The 25,534-nt window shown below is 50.4% G+C and overlaps 9 protein-coding genes across 9 annotated transcripts; 5 read left to right on the forward strand and 4 right to left on the reverse strand.

Moving 5' to 3' along the window:
* Nucleotides 1-390: 390 nt before the first annotated feature.
* UCRPA7_3798 (putative phenylacetone monooxygenase protein) lies at nucleotides 391-2,479 on the reverse strand (the record flags this gene model as incomplete). Its single annotated transcript, XM_007916338.1, has 4 exons — nucleotides 391-412; nucleotides 989-1,785; nucleotides 2,073-2,226; nucleotides 2,283-2,479. 4 exons carry the CDS (start codon nucleotides 2,477-2,479, stop codon nucleotides 391-393), a joined length of 1,170 nt encoding a protein of 389 aa, XP_007914529.1.
* Nucleotides 2,480-5,113: 2,634 nt separating this feature from the next.
* Nucleotides 5,114-6,970, forward strand: UCRPA7_3799 (putative mfs transporter protein; the record flags this gene model as incomplete). The annotated part of the gene is made up of 6 exons (XM_007916268.1): nucleotides 5,114-5,407; nucleotides 5,468-5,746; nucleotides 5,808-5,848; nucleotides 5,908-6,620; nucleotides 6,677-6,885; nucleotides 6,944-6,970. The coding sequence occupies 6 exons, from the start codon at nucleotides 5,114-5,116 to the stop codon at nucleotides 6,968-6,970; spliced, it is 1,563 nt and encodes a 520-aa protein (XP_007914459.1).
* Nucleotides 6,971-10,250: 3,280 nt separating this feature from the next.
* Nucleotides 10,251-12,236, reverse strand: UCRPA7_3800 (putative cyclohexanone -monooxygenase protein; the record flags this gene model as incomplete). Its single annotated transcript, XM_007916306.1, has 4 exons — nucleotides 10,251-10,843; nucleotides 10,902-11,518; nucleotides 11,595-11,836; nucleotides 11,901-12,236. 4 exons carry the CDS (start codon nucleotides 12,234-12,236, stop codon nucleotides 10,251-10,253), a joined length of 1,788 nt encoding a protein of 595 aa, XP_007914497.1.
* Nucleotides 12,237-13,734: 1,498 nt separating this feature from the next.
* Nucleotides 13,735-14,293, forward strand: UCRPA7_3801 (putative short chain dehydrogenase reductase family oxidoreductase protein; the record flags this gene model as incomplete). The annotated part of the gene is made up of 3 exons (XM_007916354.1): nucleotides 13,735-13,758; nucleotides 13,824-14,058; nucleotides 14,115-14,293. The coding sequence occupies 3 exons, from the start codon at nucleotides 13,735-13,737 to the stop codon at nucleotides 14,291-14,293; spliced, it is 438 nt and encodes a 145-aa protein (XP_007914545.1).
* Nucleotides 14,294-17,332: 3,039 nt separating this feature from the next.
* UCRPA7_3802 (putative malate l-lactate dehydrogenase protein) lies at nucleotides 17,333-18,328 on the forward strand (the record flags this gene model as incomplete). Its single annotated transcript, XM_007916262.1, has 1 exon — nucleotides 17,333-18,328. The coding sequence occupies one exon, from the start codon at nucleotides 17,333-17,335 to the stop codon at nucleotides 18,326-18,328; it is 996 nt and encodes a 331-aa protein (XP_007914453.1).
* A 122-nt stretch (nucleotides 18,329-18,450) lies between these two features.
* Nucleotides 18,451-19,754, reverse strand: UCRPA7_3803 (putative wd repeat-containing protein jip5 protein; the record flags this gene model as incomplete). Its single annotated transcript, XM_007916271.1, has 2 exons — nucleotides 18,451-19,430; nucleotides 19,493-19,754. 2 exons carry the CDS (start codon nucleotides 19,752-19,754, stop codon nucleotides 18,451-18,453), a joined length of 1,242 nt encoding a protein of 413 aa, XP_007914462.1.
* Nucleotides 19,755-20,307: 553 nt separating this feature from the next.
* On the forward strand, nucleotides 20,308-21,572 carry UCRPA7_3804 (putative chitinase 1 protein; the record flags this gene model as incomplete). Its single annotated transcript, XM_007916315.1, has 3 exons — nucleotides 20,308-20,379; nucleotides 20,542-20,722; nucleotides 20,773-21,572. The coding sequence occupies 3 exons, from the start codon at nucleotides 20,308-20,310 to the stop codon at nucleotides 21,570-21,572; spliced, it is 1,053 nt and encodes a 350-aa protein (XP_007914506.1).
* A 1,429-nt stretch (nucleotides 21,573-23,001) lies between these two features.
* UCRPA7_3805 (hypothetical protein) lies at nucleotides 23,002-23,629 on the forward strand (the record flags this gene model as incomplete). The annotated part of the gene is made up of 3 exons (XM_007916312.1): nucleotides 23,002-23,080; nucleotides 23,145-23,448; nucleotides 23,506-23,629. 3 exons carry the CDS (start codon nucleotides 23,002-23,004, stop codon nucleotides 23,627-23,629), a joined length of 507 nt encoding a protein of 168 aa, XP_007914503.1.
* Nucleotides 23,630-24,798: 1,169 nt separating this feature from the next.
* Nucleotides 24,799-25,317, reverse strand: UCRPA7_3806 (hypothetical protein; the record flags this gene model as incomplete). The annotated part of the gene is made up of 2 exons (XM_007916179.1): nucleotides 24,799-25,020; nucleotides 25,087-25,317. The coding sequence occupies 2 exons, from the start codon at nucleotides 25,315-25,317 to the stop codon at nucleotides 24,799-24,801; spliced, it is 453 nt and encodes a 150-aa protein (XP_007914370.1).
* Nucleotides 25,318-25,534: the final 217 nt, after the last annotated feature.

A 25,534-nucleotide genomic window follows, 5' to 3' on the forward strand; every position in this document is an offset into this window, starting at 1 on the left:
GACGGCCAAAAGGTCGTCGTCGGAGGGATATCTGGTGGTGCGCAAATAGCGGCATCGCTCGTTTTAGAAAAGCAGCTGCAAAAGGCTACTGTCTCGTGTCCACCAATAGCCGGACAAGTGTTGATGATTCCGTGTTTGGCCAACGTAGACTGCTATGAGCCGCAGTTGGCCAAGTTGAAGAATCCATCTGTTTCTTCTTATATAGAGAATGAGAACGCACCAATCCTCCCTATGACAACGATTCGCTTTTTCACGGATCTTTTAAAGGTTGACACCCCGGATGTAACCGATACCAAACTGAGCCCAGGAAACGCATCGCCTGACAAAGTTCGAGGTCTTCCTCCAACCACGTTTGGTATAGCCGGATTGGATCCTTTGAGAGACGAGGGCTTATTGTTTGCGAAAATGCTCACTGAAGAAGGGTTAGTGAACTGGTTGTCGATTTGAGGAGTCGCTGGCTAACCATGATTATGTAGGGTGGCGACAAATATTCATCTGTTCAAGGGCGTGCCTCATGGATTTAGAAGATATGGCGAGAGGCTATCGGTGTCAAAAGACTGGGATCAGACAATGGAGCAAGGGATACTTTGGGCACTCTCAAAACCACACCCTTCATACAAATTCGATGTAAAAGTTCATACCTGAGCTCGGTACCATGTAAGAGAAGCCGTTTAGGGTTCATGTACTGTATGAGATTCAAGGGTTGATCGCATGAATGATAAATGATAATCATAAAATCACTGAAAACAAAGAATTCAATTAATGAAGTACAAAGTCTGAATAATTCCTAGCCTTTACCTCATCGCATCGTTTTCTGTAACCCGGCGCTGGTCCATTATACCGTGTCATGGACCTTTGCTGCTTATGTGCTAGGTTTTTATTCACTCCTGTCATCCATGAGTCAACCTCGTTGGCCAGAAGTCCCTTCCCACACTCATGCACATGCTCTGTCCATAATTGCATGCCCTCTTCTGTGGCCTCCACGTACGTCAACTTATGTTGAGCCGCGTAGCGCAGGAAGTCGGCTACCCAGTCGACAGCATACTCAATGCTTCGCGGAATGTTGCCGAACATTTGATGCGGACCCATAACCATGAAGAAGTTGGGGAATCCTTTAACAGTCAGGCCAAGGAATGTCCGGATACCCTCGCTCCAGACGTCGCGGAGTTTTATGCCATCAATACCTTCAATGTCAACAGCATTGAAGGATCCTGTCACAGCATCGAAGCCAGTGGCGTAGATAAGAATGTCCAACTCATAATCCTTGTCTTGCGTTTTGATGCCAGTCTCAGTGACACGCTGGATAGGGTTCTCGTTGATGTCAACCAGCTCGACGTTGGGCTGATTATATACTTCAAAGTAGCCACTCTCCAAGGGAACTCGGCGCGTGCCAAACCCGTGGTTTCTGGGGATCAGCTTCTCCGCAGTTTTGGGATCCTTGACACGAGCCCTGATCTTGTTGGCATTGAACTCGCTATACAGCTCATTCGCCTTACGATCTGTATAGATGTCGGCCGAAATGCCCAGAACTTTCGCAAATCCAGGCTTTGCGTATAATTCCTCCCAATGAGCCAGCCGCTCTTCAGGGGTCATCTCGAAAGTACCCCTCGTCTCGCCTCTATGAATAAAGCACGAGTAAGACTCGAGGCAAAGCCGGAAAATCTCCGGATATTGTTTGCGAATGGTTTCCATTTCTTCCGGGCTGATGACTTGGTTGCGTAGAGGAGCTGTCCAGTTTGGAGTCCTTTGAAAGACAGTCAGTTGACCGACAGAGGAAGCGATGGTCTGAATGGTCTGAATTGCTGTTGCGCCGGTTCCAATGATTCCAACACGCTTCCGGCGAGGCTAGCTTCGCCATCACTCGGCCATCTAGCTGTGTGCCAAGAACGTCTCTTGAAGTCGTTTACACCGGGAATATTTGGTAGTGTTGGTTCGTTCAGAATTCCCATAGCTGTGACGATATAGCGACATGTGTACTGCCGGCCGCTATCGTCGGTAAGAACCCAGGAATTACTCTCCTTTCGAAATCTTGCCGACTTTATTCTAGTATTGAATTGCATGTATTTTCTCACGTCAAGTTTATCAGTGATGTACTCGATGTACTTTAACGTTTCTGTCTGCGGAGAAAAATGCTCGGTCCAATTCCACTCCTTGAGAATTTCAGGGGAGAATGAGAAGATGTAAGAGTAGCTCTCGGAATCAAATCTTGCACCAGGATAACGATTCCTAATCACAAGTCAGTCATTCGTGATTAAGACACTCTTGTAGATGTTGTAACGCACCAGAACCATGTCCCACCTACACTCGAGCCAGCCTCGAGAACCTTAGCCTTCATCCCCAGCTCTCGCACTCGATGCATAGAGTAGATTCCGCTGAGGCCAGCCCCGATGATAAGCACATCATAATCCAGCTCATCATTGAGTGTGCCAAAAGCCGAGTGGCCATTCGCAATGGTCTCGTTGCCCGAGCCTATCGCCATTTTGATGTTTGGCTTGTCGACGATTATTGGAGATAGAATTATCTCCCAGAGTCTGCTTTGAGAACTTGCAATCCAATATGTCGCGACGCGAACTGCTTCTCTACACTGGCTTGTCAATTAACTGGAGACAGTCCAGATTCGGTCGGATTTTCTGGCGCATCTTAAAACGAGGGTTGCCACGATATCTGGGCAGTCGTGCGGGGATGATTTAGCCTTTCCACAAACCAAGCCCGACGCCATCGCAGTGACAGGTTTCGGATTCGGGCAATGTCCGGTCAAGCGCCTTGCAGAACCGTCGGTAACACTCCATTCGGCAGACTATCGGAGGCCGAGGGGGCAGACCTCCCTTACCCCAGACGGGGCACGGCTGCCCGAACTAGAGCACGCTAGAGGCTAGAGCAATCAACGGCGGCATCGGTTATTCCAAGATCAGACATTGCCGAATACTTGAGCTGCACACCAATCCGTGTCTCGTGGAACTCATTGCCGAGCAATTCATCTCGGAGAAAGGTTTTTATGGATTGAAGCAGGAGGTATGGCATTGGCTAGCTTCAACTTCTCTAGAGACCGTCGTTGGAAAGCAGACTGTTTCTCAGCGCGCACCCTTGGATTAATTTGAATTACCTTAGTTCTACAGCTCAAATATGTAGACAGCCATCTGGACTGACTGATTGATAAGCCATGCTCAGAACTCACACTACGCCTTTCAGTTTCCAGTACTCTTCCAAGTCTCGGAAAAAGCGCCATCTAGTCTTCGCGCCCCATCCCTTTTCCTTCCACGTGTTCAACGAGTTTGGGAAATGCGGCACGGCGTCTCTTACAGTCGAGTCATGTGCGATGATGACAAACACATTCTCATCGCAATCTATCTCTTGAAGCTCACTGACCGTCTTGGTTGCAAGGGCAACATCAAGGCCGAAACATAGGTCAAAGAGGGTGTCAGTTGGCTCTCGACCTCTCGATGCTTGAAGCTCATCAAATGCTGCACCAGGACAGAACGCAGTGTTACTATCTGGGCAGCAAGGGTGAGGCGTGATCTCCGGAGGGACGGGGAGGTGCTTCGACGGTCGTAGAATCCCTGGATAGTGGCACACATCGCCGCCTAGAAGAATAAAGGTGTCTGGGCCTGTTGTGGTTCTGGCCAGACCACACAGATGTCCTACCGCGTGGCCAGGGGTATCTAGAAGAAAGAATGAGCCGTCCCCAAAGTAGTCGAAAGCCGAAAATTTGCCAATCTTCAAGCTCCCTGGTCCCTCAAAGGTAATTTCTCTTAGATTCCGGCCACTGTAGATAGACATGTCAGCATGAACTGATGGCTCTAAATCACAATCAAAGATACATAGTGGAAAAAGATGTCAATGAGAAAAATAGCCCATACTTGTAATCAGACTCTTGTATTGGCGATTCGGGATTTGCTGGGGCACCCGGCAGCATCGCAGCTTTGAAACCTTTGCCCACCACGAGGTCAGTACTTGGCGGAAAGGTCGAAGGGTCACCAATGTGGTCCCAGTGCCAGTGACTTAACAATAATTGCTTAGTTGTGATGAGTTTTTCACAATGGCAGCGGAACTCACCTCCAGATTACTGCCTCAACGTCTTCGCGTGCAATCCCATTCTCTTCCAGAATTTCGACAACATTCTTTGTAACTTGGATATTGTACTTAGTGGTCGGAATATATGCTGAGATTTTGGGAGAGTAATTCGTGTAGTCCTTCCGGATGCCGAGATCCCAGACTAATTTCCTTCCTGAAGGGTGCTCGAGGAGAAACGATAGGGAAGGTGAGGACTTGAATGTCTCTAAGCCCGGAACTGGTGGTGTCATAAACCGTTTGATTATCGATGGGCCGAAGTTGACTGGCACAATCATGTTCACCGATATGGTCTCTTTCCCTGGCGGGATATCGACAATACGGGTGGAAGGCATATTATCCCCACCTCTCCTCCTGGTTGTTCAAGAGCTTGATCGCTGGTGAATGTTAGTGATGGTTCACAGATCTAACAGTGGCTCCCTAATACAGATCCTAGTTGAAGTAACTCCAACGACAGGCTCTTCGATTCCAGGCCCAGAGTCTTTGCATAGTTGACTGACTCAAGTTATGACCGGAGAGCATTTCCCCGCACCTGAGCATTTCAAGGATCCTACTCCGCATCTGGGGATGTTAGTGTGAACCCTAGTGGATTAGTGCTTGGACCAGTGTGGCACTACAGGTGTCCGGCTCCCTGGGCGACCCCACAAGCACTGCAACCATAGGCGCGGGTGCCCTGGAATTCTTTCCAATAAGCGAGTCGGTAATGCCTTCGGTTTACACTGCTAGACTCGGTCCCCAAAACCCGGCCGGTAAACCGCTTCTGGCTTAGCCATCGAGGTGCCAATGCATTCGCAAGCACAGCGAGTTGGAATCACTGGATTGAGTTTTATCACTGGAGATTGGAGATGAGTTCCTGCTTTGTTATGTCGGCAAAGTCGGGCCAAGCGACACAGCATTCACCTCGCCCGCTCACTTGCACCGAAAGGCGTGTCTCTTCCCCACGGGGTAGGACACAAGCAGTCTAGAACTACCTACAAATATCGACCCGATAGTCTGGACAGGACGCAAACCTGCAGACCGTCACATTTTATCTTCAAATCATTCAATGCAGCCTGTCTCTGACGAGACCCAAGAAACAGCCATGAGCGACATTGACAAGATGGCATCTGTTCACAAGTCCGATCATGTCGAAGAGGCCAGCGAGACCAAGGTCGCCCTTGAGATCGACACGATTCACAAGGATGAGGCCATGAAGGTGTTGGCCACCTACACGGGTGATGAGACGTGGACGGACAAGGAAGCAAAGAAGCTTCGACGAAAAATCGACTGGAAGTTGATGCCAGTCTTGTGTGTTACCTATCTACTTCAGTATTACGACAAAGCTATGCTGTCACAGGCGGTAAGTTGAGCTTGACATGGTATCCGTCAAATACCTTGGTATTAACAGGAAGTCATTTAGGCTCTTTTTGGTCTTCGGACTGACCTTGACTTGCTGGTCGGCGATCGATACTCAATGTCGGCTTCTATTTTCTACCTCGGGTTCATCCTCGGTGCATACCCGGCGATGATGCTTGCCCAGAGGTTTCCTATTGAACGCGTGGCGTGCATAATTGTAACTCTCTGGGGTCTCTGCCTCATTCTTACAACTGTCTGTAAAGACTATCGCGGTATCTTTGCTCAGCGATTCTTCCTCGGCTTTCTTGAAGCCGGTATCAGTCCCATGTTTATGATGATTGTGGTACGTTACGGTTGTTTAACCCCCAGACGGTATCTCCCAACTAAATCTTTGGCAACTACAGGGAAGCTGGTACAAAAAAGATGAACAAGCTATGAGGATGGGGTAAGTGTTGACAATCTGGCTCTATAGCAGTGAGAAACATTCGCTAACAATGTCTGTAGAATCTGGTATAGTTGCACTGGCTACGCCTCCATCGTGTCACCCTTGGTCAACTACGGGTTCGGTCTTATCAACGGTGGCGTTTCGTCCTGGCGATACATGTACTACTTCGCCGGCGCGATAACAATGGCTTGGGGTGTCGCCTTGTGGTGGGTGTTGCCACCGGACCCTATTCGAGCAAAAGGTTTCAACGAGCGAGAGCGTTACATTCTCGTTGCACGTCTGAGATCCAACAACTCCGGTGTGCGAAACACTCATCTGAAGGGGTCACAGATTCTAGAGCTTGTCTTGGATATCAAGTTCTGGCTCATTTTTGCTATCGCCTTCTTGTCAATGATTGCTAACGGCCCAATCTCGACCTTTGTTCCCATCATTGTCAACGGCTTTGGGTACAGTGGCTTGCAGGCCCTGCTTTTGCTCTTGCCTTGCGGTGCATATGCTGGCACTGCCGACCTGGTCTTGACATGGCTGGCATACAAGTTCCCAAACATCAGAAGTTACCTAGTATTCCTAGCCCAGATGGGTACTACATTGGCTGCTTTACTCCTGTGGTTGCTACCTCTCTCTGCCAAGGGCGGTCTTCTATTCGCAACATTCATTCTGCCATCCATCGGTGCCGGTTATGCCGTTTTGATGGGCTTGCAAATTGCCAATACAGCTGGATACACCAAACGATCTGTCGCTTCATCCGGTATCTACATCGGATACTGTCTTGGTAAGTAGTAACTTCACTGTTCGAGGATCTGACAAAAGCTAACCAGTATCTCTTAGGAAATTTTGTCGGCCCTCTTATTTTCCGCAAGGAGGATGCCCCAAGATACTACCCGGGCTTCATCATCGTAGTCGTTACGTCCCTTGTCGCAGGTGTACTTGCCATTGTGTACCGCTTGGTGTGCATGTGGGATAATCACCGACGTAACAAGTCTGGCACCACTGAAGGTTTTGACAATGCTTATGATGATGACTTGACGGATTTGAAGGTAAAGCTCCTCACTGACTTCATCGCTTTTGACATAAAAATGCTAATTCGATGATTAGAATCCTCAGTTCAGATACATTCTGTGAGATTAACAATTAATTCTTACGGCTTAGTCGCAGTGTACAAATTTGTTCTAGCTCCGGATTATGCCATCTAGTAGCTTCTCATTCCCTTCATATGTTTGATTACTACTTTGGCCTGTGTTTTAAGCATGCGCTGTTGAATGTCCACCTTGTGTTTCAATGTGATGATTGCTGTGCAATCCGGACAACTAGACTTAACTTCACCATGCCCATCCGATAAATGCGGCATTTAAATACGCTCAAAGCTCCTATGAAGTATTCAGAGTGCCTGTAGTAAGAAAGGAAGTTCAGAGGTCTCTACAGGTATTCAATGCACATTGTAAATCACAGAAGGGACAAGAGTCCTTTGCACGTCGAGGCAAGTCCTTTAGTCTCTTCACCTTCGGATAGACAGGCAGAGCGACTCCACAAACCCCCCGCCTTCCCCGCACCGACCTATACTTGGCGCACTGAGGTGCTACCACGTGAAAGGAAAGGCCCCTTATCTCCAAGACGAAGTGTTCTCAGCTCCCCACCCCCGAGTTCTCCCTGTGTTTCCAGAGGTGTAACCTCCACCCACACCCCTCAAGGAACGGACAGGCGCAGACCAGAAACTTCAATGTCATCCGCATTTCTTTCACCTGCTTCGATCATGACTGAGATCGCTGGAGACTGGATGTCGTATACTGGTTCTGAGCCCAAGAAGAACCGTGCCAAGCTGGCCTGCATCTTTTGTCACTCCAAGAAAATAAAATGCGATCTGCAGGTTGGTCTACTCAGGTCTCTTTCAAATTGAGCTTACAGGCTGGGATTACAAGGTGCTGACATGAACTCTTCATTCGCAGGCACGCATTGACCGGGGCCGTAGCAATTGCTCCAAATGCGACGGAACGAGCAGGGAATGTCGTCCTCGGCCTTCAAAACGCAGCAAACACCGTCCGTCAATCGCATCATCAGGCGGTACAGACCAGGGCAGCTTCATTTCCTCGTTCTCCCAGAAACCAGACACCGTGATCGTATCAGACCGGACAGGTGTGAATGGAACAGCACCCTCTAAACCTAGCGAGCAGTCACTCAATAATGGTCGAAGGAGGTTGAACAGCCATGGATCCAACGAACCATCAACTGCCTCGGCTGCAAGCGGTGATCCTCGCGCAGTCAACTCAGAATTTCATTCTTCCTATTCACACAGAGTCCCCAGCATCGGACCTACTTCGCTAACGCCCCATGTACCACTGCCCCAACTCCCAGTAACAACGTCGCAAACGGCAGGATCACCAACAGAGGGCGCCGGGCGAAGCCATGCGGGGGATGTCGACACGGGATTCCTACAAATATATGGACCCGAGAACGAATTCGACGCTGAACAACAAGAATTCGAAGCCAGCCTCGAGCCAAAGCCCAGTCCTTCAGATCCTCAACAACAAGAACTTCTTCAAAGCTTTGCGGAAACATATTTCGAGTACTGCTATCCTTGGTGTCCAGTTCTTGACCGGGACACACTCCCTGAAGAGCTGACACGCTCCGCGCTTCTGGCTAATGCTCTTGCCGCAGCTGCGAGCCACATACAACCCCCGTTAGTGCCTCATGAAGGGCCTGCAGCATATTATAAGAAAGGAACCACTATATTCTACAATGACGAAGAGACAGATATCTTGACAATCATGAAGGCATTGTCTTTGTTCTACTGGTGGGCTCCTCGGCCGCCCACGACTGCTCATCGTCATGCCTCTTGGTGGTGGACATCAGTCATCATACGACATGCGCAACAGATGAACTTCCACCGAGAACCTGGTCCTAACCACCCGCTTAGGCATCGTTTTGATCTCAGTCTTAGACGTAGGATATGGTGGACAGTTTTCGTACGGCACTCTCTCACCAAAGTCCCTCATACTCACAAGAGTGCTAACATGTCTCAATAGGCGCGTGAGCGTATCACGGCCCTATGCCAAAGTAAACCTTGCATCATCGATCCAGAAGATTGTAGCATTTCTGAGCCTACACTTGCTGACTTCCCAAATGATCCTGCATGTCAGCGGAAAGGAGAAATCTTCATCCACTGGGTTCGGCTGAGTGCTATCATGGGAAAAGTTGCAAAGGCGCTATGGCGGTCGAACTCTGTCACTTCTGCCGGCTCTTCTCCGCTTCATCTTCGTCAAGAACTGGTCGAATGGGTGCATTCCCTACCTGAACACCTCCGATTACCGATCCAGTCTGGACGGACCCAATCATTCGACCGTGACGTACATCAACTCCATCTTCCATATCTTACAACGATAATCATACTTCATCTGAAACGATCGACTCACTCACTCCCACAAGCGCTTCCCCCTGCTATTCTTGCGGCATCCTGTATAGCTCGAATTTTACGAGATATCCTTTCCCGCGGGAATGCCCGCTTTCTAATGGCAGTCACTTGCTGGTACTCCGGAACAGCATTCATTGCCCTGCTGCAAGCGAGCCGCATTCAAGAGCTAGCAAAAGAAGCCAACGAAGGGCTGGATGTTCTTGTTAATGCCGTTACCCAGCTCCAGCAGATGTGGGCTTCGGCCAATGTCATACGTCAGGGGTTCGAACGGCTGAGGAGCTCCTCTACAACAATGACATCAAGCAATATCAGATACGTGGAATCGGCAGTGGGGCAGGTCGATGTTCATGGAGCCATGGACAATGAGACCTTCACCACGAGCTCAACGATGTCCAGTATTCCTAACCAGGATGACGACTTCGCCTGGACAGAGCTGTTTCCTTTTGTCACTCCGGCAACAAACAGGATTGCAGAAGTCCTGCTGAGTGGGAAGGAGCATGGTACAGCCACAAGGCTTCCTTCGCCAGACGACATGTTGATCCAGGATACTCTGTTTTCGCAATATCAGGATCTCTTGGAGCCGTGGACGGACTACACTTTTGACATTTCGGAAATGGTCCCTCAGCAATGGTCTAGCTGTCCTTGACATCTTTGCTGAGCGAGAGAGGACTCTACGAGCTTGTCACCATTCAAGGTTATGAAGTGCATGTTAAGCTATAGAGCGTTGTTTTCTGAAGAATTTATGGCCTATGGTCGAGTTCAAGTAGAAATATGTGATCTACAGACCGGTATAGTGCTCCCTAGTGTTGCTTGCAGATTGTTGTGGAATCATTGTGTATTTGTATAGCGAGCATCTAAAGATTGACTCGCGACTCGCGAGTAGGAGTAAATCTACTTCTATCATCTCGAAATAGACGTAAATCACTGCATGGAATGTTGCTGATAATCCCCATAACCCGTTATCTACCCCAGTCGTTCAGCCCTGCCCACGTCTTTTCATGAAGTGCCATTCTGCTGGGTCTGCAAAACCTCCGCCTTCTCCACGTACCACGACAGGTCACTTTCTTCGTTCATTTCGAACTCAGTGAACCCATTGCCCATGAAACGGAACGGATTCGCGGTGTTATAGATGACCTCAAAGTCCTCGCCGCGAATGTCAGACAACAGTCTCTGGAACAGGTGCGCACTGCCAGCGAACAAAGCCGTGACGCGTCCATCAACACGGTTCCTCTTGTACCAGCTCTTGCAGCTACCGGTCCAGACGAGCGTCTTGTGGATCTCGTCGCTGTAGCGGATAAAGGCATCGACGACGTCTTGCTTTGGCGCAACGTACCGAATGTCTTCGGTCGCCATCTTTCGAATCCACTTGACAAAGTAGTCGCCCGTCCAGTTGAGTGACTCAACCAGTGACCCGTGACCACCAAGGCAGTTGGGGCCCATCATCATGAAGTAATTGGGGAAGTTAGGCACAGCTACAGAGACGTATGACTCTGGATCCTCTTTCCAAAGTTCAGCTAGGTCTAGACCTTTCTTTCCGACTATAGGGTATCGTGGCCTGTGGGAAACATCAAATCCAGTAGCGCACACGACTGGTGACGCGGATTAGCTTGAGTTCGGGTTGTATGGGGATGACTATGGTGTACTTACTGACGTCGCATTCATATGCTTTTCCATCCGCAGTATGAACGGCGTTCTCCGTAATTTTAGTGATGGGGTTGTCCGTCAGGTGGCAATTTGGCTTCAAAAATGACTCTAGATATCCTGGCCCAGGAGTAATTCTGCGGCAGCCGAGCTCCCACTTGGGGATGAGCTTTTCACACAGCACGGGGTCATTATTAAGCTTGTTTGCCATCTGTTCTGCGGCCAATTTCATGCCATGCTCATTGTTGGCCCCTTTCATGAAGATATAGAAGGACTTGTTGGTACGCGAGATGATTCCTTTTCGGTGCTGCAAATGGTATTCTGGGTCGCGGAAGTGCTCCTTTTCCTCCTCTGTATACGCCGGGTTTGGATCATCGACTTCACGCCCAAGATGCTTCGAAGGTGGGGCACGGTAGTAAACCCATGACGGACCGCGGATAAAGTTCATGACGTCTGTTCCAGGGAGGTCCGCCATCTGAGGCACGATTTGGATTCCGGATGAGCCATTTCCAATAACAGCTATGCGCTTGTTTGAGTAGTCATAATTATGGTCCCAGCTGGCAGAATGCGTTATATGACCCTTGAAGTCTCGGAGACCTGGAAGATCTGGCCAATTCTCGTGACTACCAAAGAATAAGGTTAGTTGACAGGGGCCATTTCAAGCAGAGAAGTTGGGCAAATTGGGTGTTTTCAACATACACAAGAACGCCCTGAGCTGAAATCAGGACATGGCAGTACTCATCGCGTTGCTGTCCCTGGTGCTCAACAGTAACCCTCCACTGGCCAATATCCTCCAGCCAATGAGCACCAATGACTTTGGTATTCAGTTTGAGATCCCTATCCAGATTCCATTTCTTGACGGTAGATCTTATGTAGTCCTCTATCTCAGCTCCGCTGGCGTAGAATCGACTCCATTCAGGGTTCGGATCAAAGGGGAACGCCTAAGCCATAGGTCGGTCAGTATGACGATAAGTGACATGGAGCACAGAAATGGGCAACACTCACGTAGATATGTGCCGGAACATCACACTGGACCCCAGGGTAGTTATTAACAAGCCAGGTACCTCCAACATCACTCCTCGCTTCGAATATGGTGTGATCAACAATATCCTGCATGTCTGGGAATCGGTGTTGAAACTTGTGCGCCATCAACAACCCGGAGAATCCAGCACCAATCGTAAAGACCTTGATTCGTTTTGGGGTGTACGCAAACTGGGAGCTCAGCTTGAACGGGTCGCTGGCTACGCCATTTTCCACTGACACGGCGGCATTGGTGGCGTCGACCGCCTTCTTGAAGCCATTAACCCCATTGAGAACTTCAGGCAATTCAGGAGCTGGCATGCGATGTAGCCTTTCTTCTATTTGGACATTAGGTGTCTTGGTGATTGAAGCCGCAGCTGAAGCTGGAACATCAACAAGGGCCGTCATGGTAGTACAGAGCCAGCAAGAAGTTTGAGGATAGCAGTACGCAAGCGATACACTTTGGGCTGGGTAAATTGATAGTACGGGTTGTGGTATCTTTATCCGTCGTATCGGTTGCACCACAAGTACGCCAGATTCAGAGCACCAGGATTCCTTATTCAAACAGACCTAGCGCTAGACGGGGAGGCATGTGATCTGAACATCTCATATGTAGCTTCTGAAGAAGACATCACAAAGACTAGCCGGGAGTGGCACAAGCGCAGTGCTCGCACAGCCGACTAACTTCCCGAGCTCGCATAGAGCGCTAAAATCCATCATCCTCATGTCGCGGCATTGCCAGACACTACACCGAGCATCTTAGTGTCGGTAAAGTCTCAATGGCATGATTGCAATAGAGGTGTCAGGAAGCCAAGCCGGCAACCTCGAATGTTTCGGCTGTTACGAAAAGGGGTAGCCGAACCAGGGTCCACAACTTTCCCGAAATGCGGAGTAGACGACCGGGGCGTGCAAGGATGGGCCGGGAACCAGGTATCCAGATGCGGGGTAATCAATCCACAGCACGACCGGTGTCTGTCTCGCTTCCTGCCCGTGCCAATTCCGTAGCCATTCAAGTGTTCGGTTGTGAAGCGAAGCTGCATGAATTTGTTACTGAGAGTTTTGCTTGTGAAGTGTCTCAGACCCAACAACCTCCTTCCTCTGACGCTCTTTTGACAGAATAGAGCTTTCTGTGTAGTGCTGTATCAATCATGCCTCTTCCACGTTACACTTACACTGGCCCAATTGACCATACAATTCCTGCGAATATTAAAAATGTCCAGGGAAAGTCGGTAATCATCACCGGTGGTGCCAATGGCATGGGTAAGGAATTTGTATTCAAATACTCAAGGTTTCAAGAGCAACTCGCTTACTTATTTCAGGCGAGGCATGCTTGCGTGCCTTTGTTGCCGCCGGCGCATTTGTCACTTTCGCCGATCTGAATGACAGGGGAAAGGAAATTGAGAAGGAGCTCAACGCAAATGGTGAGCGCTGTGTATTCGTCAAGTGCGATATTCGCAGCTGGGAAGACCAGAAGGTCATGTTTGAAACTGCAAAAACAAGAAGCCCGGCAAAAAGTGTCGACGTGGTAATAGCAAACGCGGGCATCAGCCGTAGCTCTGGAGATAGCCTGTGGACCCTAGATGGTAAGTCTCTATTAGAATGTGCCGTTTTATCGTAGGCTATGTTTTGATGAATGAGGAGTTGTATTAACCTTCACTACCTTTTGGTAGATCCAAGTGGCGAGCCGACAAAGCCTGATTTGAATATTATAAGAGTCAATATTGACGGCACGTTCTATACTTGGAAGTTAGCTGTGCACTATTTCCGCAAGCAGCCAGACACTGAGGACAGAGACCGTTGCTTTATCATCACTGGAAGCATGGTGGCTTACATTGACTCCCCTGTGAGAAGCCCACAATGATTATGTAAACTGTGTCGGTTCAGCACTAACATTGTGGAAATTCTCAGGGCAATTGGGAATATACATCTACTAAGCATGGTTTGCGAGGCTTCATGAAGACCGCCCGGCGATCTAGCTGGGAACAGGGCATTCGAATCATTTACGTCGCCCCTTGTTGGATCAAGAGCGCTATCCGAACTGCCGAGTACGAAAAGTGGCTCATCGATAGAGGGGTCGAATTTGGCGAGCAGGAGGACGTCGCTGCTTGTATGATGAGAGTCGCCTGCGATCGTTCAATAAACGGTAGGCTCAGATTCTAATGCATTAGGTACATTTCGTGTTGACTAATTGACTGATAGGCCGCTCGTTGATGATCACTCCTCGTTCACTTGCGAAGGAGGGCTTTATGGACGTAGATCGGGAAGATTATAGAGACATGCAAGAGGATGCGTATATGAAGAAAACACAAGAGTCACAACTTGTGATTATCGAAGACAAGTGGCTGGATGATTTCAAGGTCAGAGTCTATAAAGACTAAAGAGCACTCTACAATCTCTAGGAAGATATAGGATAATAACTCAAACCCAATACAGTCTACTTAGGTCCGCTGCTAGCAAGTCCACCCGTACAAAGTAGATCACAAAAGAGTACCTCAAATTTTCACCTCAATGCTTCACGAAGACTTGAGCGTACATGAATCTTTGTCAGTCATCTGAGCGAGCAAGTAACCAATCGGTAGAGTTTAAGCTGCCCTCGTCGCTTTCCATGCTCTGGTTAGCAATACTGTTTAGACTAAACCCGCAAGAGACTCGGCAAGCCTACTTGACATGTGGATGACTTCACAACAAGCTAAGACTGATAAGCACTACGTCGAGTTTGCAATGGCTTTAAACCCTTAGAGAGAACGACCATATTTGATTTCTCATGACATCTTACTTCAGGCTAACTCGTTTTCTCAAGCAGAGCATTTTCAGACTTTCGCACCCATTACCAGAAAGACGAGCCTTTTCCAAATATAGGTTCTTTCAGTGAAATCATACAAGGTCCAGTTGGAGAATTGAGTCTCCAGGCCGAGTTCTGGACATTTTGATTTTGCATTTGCACAGAGACTGCGTCCTGATTGGCCTAAGAACACTAGATGAGGCGCTGCCGGGCTTACGTCGTACGAAGCGTTTCCGGTCACGAGGTAACCTCCCCCTCTTGAGACGCGCCAGAGTGTCTTACCTTGCACAAACAATGTCACTAAAGAATACCGCAGTTCAGCCGCACCATAACGTACATGGGAAAGCCTCCATTTAGACCCGTAGTTAACCACCATTCGATCCTACATTCGCGCAAGAGCTTGCGCGATTATCATCATGAGACTCATCAATACTCAAACCGGCCTTTTCGAAGAGTTTGTCGGGACTAACATGCCGAAATATGCAATTCTTTCTCACACCTGGGATGAAGATGAGGTCTCGTTCGCAGCTATGGCAATGGGTTCATGCCACCACTTGAAAGGGCATCAGAAAATCGCAGCGACATGCCGCATAGCTTCTGAGTCAGGGTTAAACTACGCATGGATTGATACATGTTGTATCGACAAGTCCAGTAGTTCAGAACTCAGTGAGGCTATCAATTCTATGTATCGATGGTACCAAAGATCTGAGATCTGTTACGTCTTTTTGTCAGATCTGCCTGCAGATTCCATGACGGGCAATTCGCTTAAACGCTGTCGATGGTTTACTCGGGGGTGGACATTGCAAGAACTTATTGCCCCCAGGAAAATTTCCTTTTTTGACCAAGTCTGGAAGTATAGAGGATCAAAAGATGATCTGATAAGCCTCATCTCGGAGATCACAGGCATTAGCTTGACGATTCTTCAGGGTTCACAGCCTCTGAAATCTGTAGCTGTTGCTCAGAAAATGTCGTGGGCAGCTCACAGAGAGACCACTCGAGTCGAAGATAAGGCTTATTCCTTGTTTGGCATATTTGACGTAAATATGCCACTTCTATATGGCGAAGAGGAAAAGGCGTTTCGGCGTCTACAAGAAGAAATCATCAAGTCTACCGCGGATTTTAGCATATTTGCCTGGAGACTTCCATCCCCAATAACATCGCCAAGCGATCATAAGGGTGCCGTGTTTTGCGGTATCCTAGCTCCATCACCGCGATATTTCGCCGAATCTAGATTCCTATTGAAAATGCCGGGTCAGGTTTGGCAAGACTTTTCCGTCACAAATAACGGCATAAGGATGGAGTCTCAAATACTTTGCGAACGAGTTCTGGACAAGGACGCGTTTCGTTATATTTTGCCACTTCATTGCAGAGACCCTATGGTTCCCGTTGGAGTTCGTATTAGGATGTGCGGTCCCAGCCAATACGTTCGAGAAGATCCATGGGACTTTGTGAAAGTTATAAGACCGTTATCGCCTAGAACTTCTAGAGTGAAATACCTCCTAACAGAGCTTTCAGCTATCGGAATATACACGCCATCGGCTCTGTTCCGCTCCATTGCTGAAACACGGTCTCACGCCCTCCAAATACATCTCCCTGTGGGGATGTCTGTTACTGATGCTTGGCCGTTGGATCGGTTTGATGATCAAGACCGAGTATTCTTCACCTCGGGGGACGTGGGACGAGACTCTGCGGTAGTGAATCTCACCACGACTGTTCAAGTGTCACCTGGTCAGAACATTACTTTTCGGAGCATGTTCTATGCACTCGGATGGTCTTCCTTGGACGACCAACAACTGCAGTGCTCGATAGTTGATTACGGGGTGTATGGGTTCACTCCGGCGCGAGTGGACGAGGCGCAAACTGAAATCTCTAAATGGGACTACGACAGATATACAGTCTCGCACATCTTGATTAAGCGAAAAATCCCCAAAACATCGGCAGTTTCCTTTGAGATTCCAGGAAGCACCAAAGCTGCAGTCGTGTCTTTCAGAACCAATGTTGTGCGAGATCCGGACGTCAGCCAGAACAGATTTTGGAGAATAGAGTTTTCTTGTGGAATATACGAAGCACAACAAGTTCCCAATTTTCACGATGGTACTTGGAGGTGTCATGACTAAGTATGATCTATGAATAAAAGGTTAGGAAATCATAATCTATCATGAAGTTAGACTTAACCAGGACATTCACACCTACAATCTTCAAATTGATGTATATATGTCATGAACAACACCGATTATTCGCGATGGTTGCGAGCGTTGGCTTCGCTAGAGTGGATAGCCATCCTTCATTCTCGATCTTGTTGCGCCAAACCCGTACTCCAACCACGCTAGTTTCCCCAAGGCGATGGACTCTCACTAATTAGCACGCAATCCGTGAAAAGTTCTACGAGGACAGCGCTTTGAGTCTACATCCACAATCACATCCAATGACAAGACCGAAGTCGCAGGTAATTTGGTTTAGTTCGCGGAGACCATCCCCATAGGACTTCCTTCCACATAAGGCCACGACGGGAGATGAGGCCCAAATGTGGATTTTCTTATTTAATATTGTTACGAACCAATCAATCGTGACGTAGAAGATCGTATAGCAGTTACTTTGTGAAAAGCTTCGACTTTTCTTGTGAGAAGAGAGCACGATGAAAGTTGAGCTTCGAGAAGCGGAACGACTAGCCTGCGATGTTCTTCGTTCGATAGGCTACAGCGAGGATGCCTCCAACCGTATCACAAAGCACATCCTTGACAGTCAGCTCCGTGGCTACTCAGCCGCAGGATTTGCCCGCCTTCTAGCCATTCGAGACCGTCTGAACGGAAAGCCGCCGAATGAGCAGATTGAGATCACCAATGAGACGCCAGTGCTGGCACATCTGGACGGGCATGACACATTTGGGTACTTGGTCGGCGGACAAGCCATGGAGATGGTGATCAAGAAGGCTAAGCAGCTGGGCATCGCGATTGTCGGAGCTAGCAATACCTGGACGACGGGGATGCTTGCTTACTATGCCGAGATGGCTGCCAAAGAAGACCTGGTCACTATCATTACGGCCAACTCGACTCCCTGGGTTGCTGCTCATGGTGGCACGAAGGGCTTGAATGGAACGAACCCCCTGTGTATCGGCTTTCCGACAAGCAAGACGCCAGTGATCCTGGACATCGCGACGTCGAAACTGCTACATGCCGATATCGTTCTGGCGCAGCGCCTCGGGACGGAGCTTCCACCAAACTCTGCCTTCAACGCGAAGGGAGAGCCCACGACTAATCCATGGGAGGTATTTGAAGGTGCAATAGCTCCCTGGGGAGGCTACAAAGGCTCTGGGATTGCGTCCATGGTGCAGCTCTTTGGAGTTCTGGCTGGATCGCCTGCATTTCCACCGCCATTGGGGCAGTTCGGCTTCAATGTCATTGCAGTGGATCCCAGCAAGTTCAGACCGCTTGACGACTATAAGAGGGAAGTAGATGCATACTGCGAGAGACTAAGAGCGAGTCCGCCAGCGGCAGGTGATGACCCTCTTCGAATGCCCTTTGATCGGTCTGCAGAGCTACGAAAGGCGGCTCTCAAAGTTGGAGAAGTCGAGATTGACGATTCTATTTACAGTACATTAGTAGAGCTGTCGGGCAAAGGTGCGAGAAGCTGATCTGTCACCGTTACTTCAGAGCACGACTTGAACTAGCCCATTTTTACGATTGAAAAGCCATAGCCATATTGATACAATTGCATAAGCTTATATTTAGTAGGAATGGGGTATCTTTGAAATGTCTAATCCAATCCCGGGAATGCCACAGCTCTCTGGGCCCCCTTCCCCTTTCTCTTTTTCCTAATCTGCTTTGCCGGTTTCGCATCGCTGTCACTGTCGCTATCGTCGTCACTATCTGCGGGCCGTTTGGTACCACGGCCTCCAGCTTCTTCTTCGTCATCACTGTCCTCCTCCTCGTCTTCCTCTTGACCCTCGGAGGCATCAGCCCAGACCTTAACATTTCGCCCGCCTCCACTTATCATGCGCCCTTGGCAGTCAAAGCCCAGTGCTGTGACGCCCTCCACATCGTCATGCCTCAGTCTGTGCTGGACCTCTCTCTGCTTCAGGTCCACGACTGCGAGACTACCATCGCCCAGCCCGACGACGACTTTCTTGCCCCAGCCTAGCTCGTCTGGCACGCGAGCTATGACATCCAGACTCTCCGCATCCTTGTGCCCCTTCCCACCGGATACATATATTCGCTCCTGCTGGTCATCCCACGCGCCGCGATCCCACAAGGTGAGCACGCCCGAGCCCATACCCACCGCCACAACAGCATTGCTCCTCAAGCGCTTTGGCCCCAGCCCACTCGGTATCACCGTTGAGCATAGCAGCTCGTCCTCCTGGTCGTCGCTCCGCACAATGATCCCATGGCGCACGTCCGTGACCGCAAGCGTCGTGCCGCCGGTCGAGACCCACTGCTTGGGCAAGCCGGATGTGCTCTCGGCGGAGGGCGGCAGTGGGGAGATGCTGGTCACGTAGTCGTCGTGGGGAAAATGCTTGCGCACGGGGCGGGCGTCGAGGGACCCGCCGTCGCGCAGGTCGTAGATGTAGAGGGCGCCCGAGTCGGTGCCGAGCAGCAGCGTCTGCGGCGTGAGCGCGTGCATGATGGCGGGCGCATCGGGCTGCGCGCCGCGCGGCGGGATGCCGATCTTGGAGGTGACCTTGCCGGTCTCGGGGGAGAAGTGCTTGACTATTGAGTCGGTGCCGGCGGAGTAGAGAGCTGGTTTGGAGCGGGTTGTCAGCAAGGCTCTCTCTGGTGGTGGTAAATGGAAGAGCGCTTACATTGTCCATCGTGGCTGTACGCAAGTGAGCGACAGCTGCCCTTATGCCTCCGTGTGCTCCACACGCTGTTGATCAGACCCTTGCCGTTCGTGATGCTGTTGTTCTCGTTGCCCTCGTCGTCAGAGGAGCTGTCAGAGGAGGGCAGCCTGAAGGTCTCGACATGGCCGCTGGACAAGCCGACGGTAAGCAGCGGCTCGGAGGGATGGAGGACCTGTGTGAAGAGGTCGGAGGTGAGCGGCAGCGTGCACAGATTCTCGAACATCGTGATTCTCGGTCAATTGGTGTCCGGTCGAGAAGCGAAATGTCACCGGGAGTCGATTTCCATCTCAGACGTGAAGGACGGAAATTTTCTGTATTTTGGAGTTCAGGGCAATTGATTTTTAGCTCAATAGCGGCGGGAAGATGCCGCTAAAATTCGGGGGCCAGAGCCGGGCCATCGTTTAGCGAATGCTACCAGCCATGGCCCAGTGTGGGGTAACACGTGTGTCGTGCTCTCGGACCGCGAGCCCAGGTAACTCTAGACAATGTAAGGGCCAACCACTGACGCGGATCTCAGACAGGGCAGATCGCGTCTCTCCCTTGGTAACAGAGACTGCCTGCCATTGGACTCCGCTCTTACTCGTGGGGACTGAACCAAGAAGAAAATTTGATGGTTTCTCGGTGACTTTCTTTCTTTTTGGGGGGTGCCCATCCTCGATATTATACTTATCCACCGTTTACTCACAGTGAAACACCATTGTGCGCTCATGACTACAGAAGCTCTTCTGGCCAGTCATTGGATTCGATAGCAGCAAGATGCGCATCGCGGCCATCCTATGTGGGCTGCTCGCCGTCATGGCGATGGAAGTGGTAGCTACTCCACCGAGGTGCATCATGTACTTGACTGGGTATGATAAGACTAACCTGAGCTGTAACTCTTTCCATATTCGCTGATGGTAATCACCAGGCAACATCCTGTCGTTCCGCAACTTGGCCGGCTGGGGCATGTCACTCATGTTGCCTTGGCTTTCATGAGGTCAGAATGGTTCAATGAACCTGAGCGCTCACAGTGGCCATTCTGGGCCGATGTTGGCAAGCTACGCCAGTACTTCACGCCGGAGACCAAGATCATGGTCGCCATTGGCGGTTGGGGCGATGTAGCGGGCTTCGAGCGCGCTGCTAAGAGCGAGGAATCGCGCCAGACGTTCGCTGCCAGCGTCGCTAAGATGGTCGAAACCACGGGCGCTGATGGTAAGTGGTGTACGATGTCATCGTGATCGTGACCGCTAATGTCTGCACAGGGGTTGACATTGACTGGGAATATCCAGGAGGCAACGGGGACGACTACAAGAAGATCCCCAACTCTAAGAGAGCATGGGAGATCGAAGCATACCCACTCCTTCTCGCTGAGATTCGAGACGCGCTTGGCAAGGACAGGCTCATCTCGGCTGCCGTGCCGGGACTTGAACGGGATATGATGGCTTTCACGCGGCTCACGGTTCCGCGGATCATGCGCCATATCGACTTCCTCAATGTGATGACTTACGATTTGATGAACCGACGAGACAATGTCACCAAACACCACACAGGGATCGAAAACAGCATCGAAGCAGTTGACGCGTACGTCGCGAGAGGTGCAGCACCGCAAAGCATCAACCTGGGCTTCGCCTTCTACACCAAGTTCATCCGTACGGAGCACGACGACTGCGCGAATGCCGCGTCTCCTCTGGGCTGCAAGACTCTCCTCCTCGAGGATCCAGACACCGGGGCCGACCTAGGCCGGACCGGCGGGTTTTCGTATCATGATGAAGTCCCAGAAGAAGTCGCAGAGTCGTGGGCGAGGGCGCAGTGGGCAGGTGTTTACGACGAGGAACAAGGGGGATACTACTACTGGGATCCTGAGGAAAACCTGTGGTGGACCTTTGACACCCCAGAGGCGATACTAAAGAAATTCCCTGCGATCGTTGAAAAGAAACGACTCGGGGGAGTGTTTGCATGGGGACTGGGAGAGGATGCGCCAGGATTTGAGCATCTCGCCGCCGTGGACGAAGGTCTCACCGCGCTAAAAATTCGTAAGGGACTCATTCGGGATGAGCTGTAAGATTCTGTGGCTGAGGAAGCTTAATGATACCTGAAGTAGATGCAATGCAGTGTATTACAACACCATCGTGACTTCCGTAAGCGAGTGGTTGTCTTAAGAAACACCGTCTAATCACATGAGTGATCCGTGTGAGGACGGATCCGGATGAGGAAGTAACCGTTACCGGCGTCGATAAAACATGCAATGGCAACTGGCAGGTCACTCCTTCCCCGCCAAGTCTTTTAAGGCTGGGCCGCCTGCCGAACTAGCCGCCGCTCTTCAGCTTTTAGATTTCTGCTAACAATAAACGCTATTTTGTCTCCCGCGGTCAGTTGCTATTACTACCTAGGTAGCCTTTTCACCTTTCTCTTGTATGTTCTGGACCAAGGCAGCCCATCTTATTATCATCACTGTGAATGCCCTACTTTCCCGTGCCTTTGATCACTGTAGGGCTCCCCGCCACGTTTGCATCCTCCGATCTACGGCGGCGAGGTGGTCAGGTGGTGCAGCGGGATTGCCTCCCTTAGAGGGTCGACGTCGTCATAGTGTGGCTTGACAATCCTGACTGCTCGCTGGAAACTGGAAAAAAACGCGGCTTGTCAGGCTTGTCACACGGAATCGGCATCGGTAGCGCCTTCCTTTCAGTGGAATGATTGGTCATAGCTTCTCGCTTCCAGGGAGCTCCCCTCCCCCGCCAGCATGCGTCCAAGCCCCCCAACCTTAATAGCTTCTCGCTACCCAATGCCGGAGCAGTGCTCCCTGCTGCCAATGAGGTCATTCGCCGATATATGAGCTCTTCACCTTACCTAGGGAGTGGGAGTACCACATCTCGAGCCCATCCGGCTTTTGCATGTGGGTGGGGGAATCTCGACGGAGTGATGCAGTCTGCCATACAGATACAGTACTGGTAGAGGACTCCCTCCAAGTGTATCAGGTCTGCGATGACTCACCCAATGACTGATGCATCCCTACGAGGAGCAGGGCACTGGTGAGTAGCTCAAATCTGGAGATGAGCAAGGCTCGGGCTGGCTGCCATGTCTCTAGGCGTGTCAAGTAGAGTAGAGAGCCGTAATCAAGCAGCCCAGTATGCTCGGTAGGTACCTAGGTACCCATGTATGGTCTCTCCACGTCATCATCATCGTACATTGCCGCTCCCTGCACTACGAGTCTACGAGGCAAGCCGCCTCTGCCCAGCCCAACTCCTAGACTACTCTGGGAGCGACTCTTTTTTTGAGTTTCCTACTAAATAAATTGCAGCCGCACAGTCGCATCGCCGGATCTGTCTTGCTCCCCCTCCCTTCTCTGTGTCTCTTCGTTTTTATTGCTCCCTGTCACCTCACGATCCAACCGTCTGCCCTGACGTCCTCGGTCTTCCAACGCTTCGGTGTTAATAATCGCAATAACCACAAAAACATACCCACCTCTCCGGTCGAACCCGCACATCACCAAGATGGCATTCGGATTCGTGAGCATCATTCACATCGTCGCTGTGGTCTTTACGATCATCGAGCTGGGCCTGACGGCATATGGTAAGTCATTCTACTTCTCTCTTCACGTTGGCATTGTAGGCTTCAATCTAATACCCTTCTGCAGCTGTCAGCGTCTTCGATGGCTACGACTACTATGGATGGAGCGGCTCCCACTCCCCCGACACGGTCAACTTTATGCTATTCAACAGCATTTGGTCGCTGCTGGTGCTCGCCTACATCGGCGTCACCCCGCTCTACTTCACCAGCATCTTCCACCGCCTCGCTTCTCTGGCGCTTGAGGTCATTACCATGATCTTCTGGTTCGCCGGCTCCATCGCTCTAGCCGCCCTCATCGGCGTGCCTCATTGCGGCAGCAACCATCTGTGCGGTAGCCTGCAAGCCGCCGTTGCCTTTGGCTTCTTCCTATGGTAAGTGACCTTCGGGAAGAATTGTTAGGCGAGACTCGCAGCTAATGCTGGAAATAGGATCATCTTCACCGTGCTCGTTGTTCTCGACGCCATTGAGTCGCTCCGATCTCGCGGCCACAACACCCCCGATGTTCCAGGCACCAAGCACCACCACCACGGCCCTACCTACGCCGGTGCTTAAAATTCTCGCCTTATGCGAACAACATCTGCGTATCAGAATGCACAAAGCATTCTTCCTGGTGCGCCACTTTGGCTGAGAAGACACAAGGGGGGAAAGATGGCACTGTGCAATAAAAAGATACCTTTCTTTGATTGTTGCCCTTTACTGGTAATCGGCTCTTTCGGCGCGATGGCTAGTTTCTGAATATTTTCTTGTTTCTTGATACCTTTTTGAGTTTGCTGGGGTTTCGGCGTTTCAAGGCAGGGCCATTCGGCCAGGCAAAGCACAGGTCTCAAAATGATGTCACCACTTCAATACCTTACCCTTGAAACGATCTTACCTAATACCACTTATATTGCTTGCAATCCATAAAATGAAAGCGCACTTTGCCTGTGCCGTGATGTGTATGCTAAGTGATCTTTTGGTTTGAAATAACCGTGAACAGCGAGATGGAGACCGAACAGAGCTGGCCGGATCGGGAAAGCGGCCACAGACAAGCGTGAGAGCTTTCCCGGCGCCTAGACCCGCATTCGGAACCCCACACTCGGGCCCAACAGTCCGGGGGAACAGCGGATTTACGGGCTTGACTGAATAAGCATAAATCGACTAACACCGGTCGGCTCCCCACGAGATACAGTCGTGAAAAGGCTGGCAGAATGTTTTATCTGGTTGGAATCGGTGATGGCCAATGACACTCTGCGATCCTAGCACGCCCCGAAGGTGCCCCTGCAGTTCATCATTTGGGCCGTCTTGGCAGATCCTTGGCAGCCCTCGATAAGAAAGCCAGGCCCAGACATCTGCTGCCATCTTTCACACGTGCATCCCGGGACGTCCGTTAATCCTAGGACGGGTCCTCTATCCGGCCTTGCGTTTCTATGAGCAGCTTGGATGTTTCTTGTGCATGGTACTGAGAACTGGTAATGGATGGAGACTAGTTCCCTTGCTGCTTTTACCTGGGGCCTCTGGTAGACTCGGATTATGCAAGATTGTGCAAGGCGCCGATATGTCGAAGATGACATGGATAGTAAGTACCATACAGCATAAAACGAATGTATTTGTATTTTGCAAGGATTGCTGGTACTTGAAGCGCACTTAAGTTTGAAACATTTAGCTACAGGTCGAGCGTGGACATTGACTTCCAAATTTCCCGTTGCTCTCCTCAACTCACCCGCTAACACTTCAAGATCTCTTCAGCACTTGAACCAGCAGCGGAAGCTCTTGCCCTTCTTATCGCCCGGCGCGGTGTAGCACCTCTGATCCGTGACAAAGATAGCGTTGCCCGTCTCCCCTAGCTCCTTCCCATCGCTGCACTTCTCGTCCGAGAACAGCTGGCAGTTGGTGCCGTAGGTGCCGTCGCCAATGGCCTTGACGCTGCGGATACCGGCTGGGTGCTTGTAGCATTTACCTTCGCACTGGCGTCACGAAAGACGTCAACAATGCTGCCTAAGGGAAGAAAAGGGGCAAGCGGCTTCACGCACATCTCCAGGATCGATGGATCCGATCTGGTCGTTGCAGCCTCCGCTGCGGTAGTAGCGTCCGCATTGTCCGTTGACGGCTCCGGGCGCTGCGCAGCCATGGCCTGCTGCCGCTGCTGCTACGGGGTCGGATAAGTCGATGATCTCAAGGCCTGAGTCGGTACGTGCGACTACGTTGGCGGCTGAGAGCTCTGCGGCAAGGAGCAGGACGAGAACCTTGGCGTTGGCGAACATTTCGGTTGTTGTTTGAACAAAGAGACAAGGTCTAAGGGAGAGAAATTTGATTTCAATATGAAAATGGAAGATTTCATTGAACGGTAGGGTTATCCTGCATATTTATACTTCAAAATACTGTCAGCATTCTGTCTCACTAGTGATAAGATGGATCGTCTTTCACCACGTCATCTATAGACATTGCCATTGTTCTTCCATCCTCGGTAGTCGAAATACG

Source organism: Phaeoacremonium minimum (genome assembly GCF_000392275.1).
Source record: "Phaeoacremonium minimum UCRPA7 unplaced genomic scaffold PA7_03_scaffold_290, whole genome shotgun sequence".
In the NCBI taxonomy this organism is placed as follows: Eukaryota; Fungi; Ascomycota; class Sordariomycetes; order Togniniales; family Togniniaceae; genus Phaeoacremonium; species Phaeoacremonium minimum.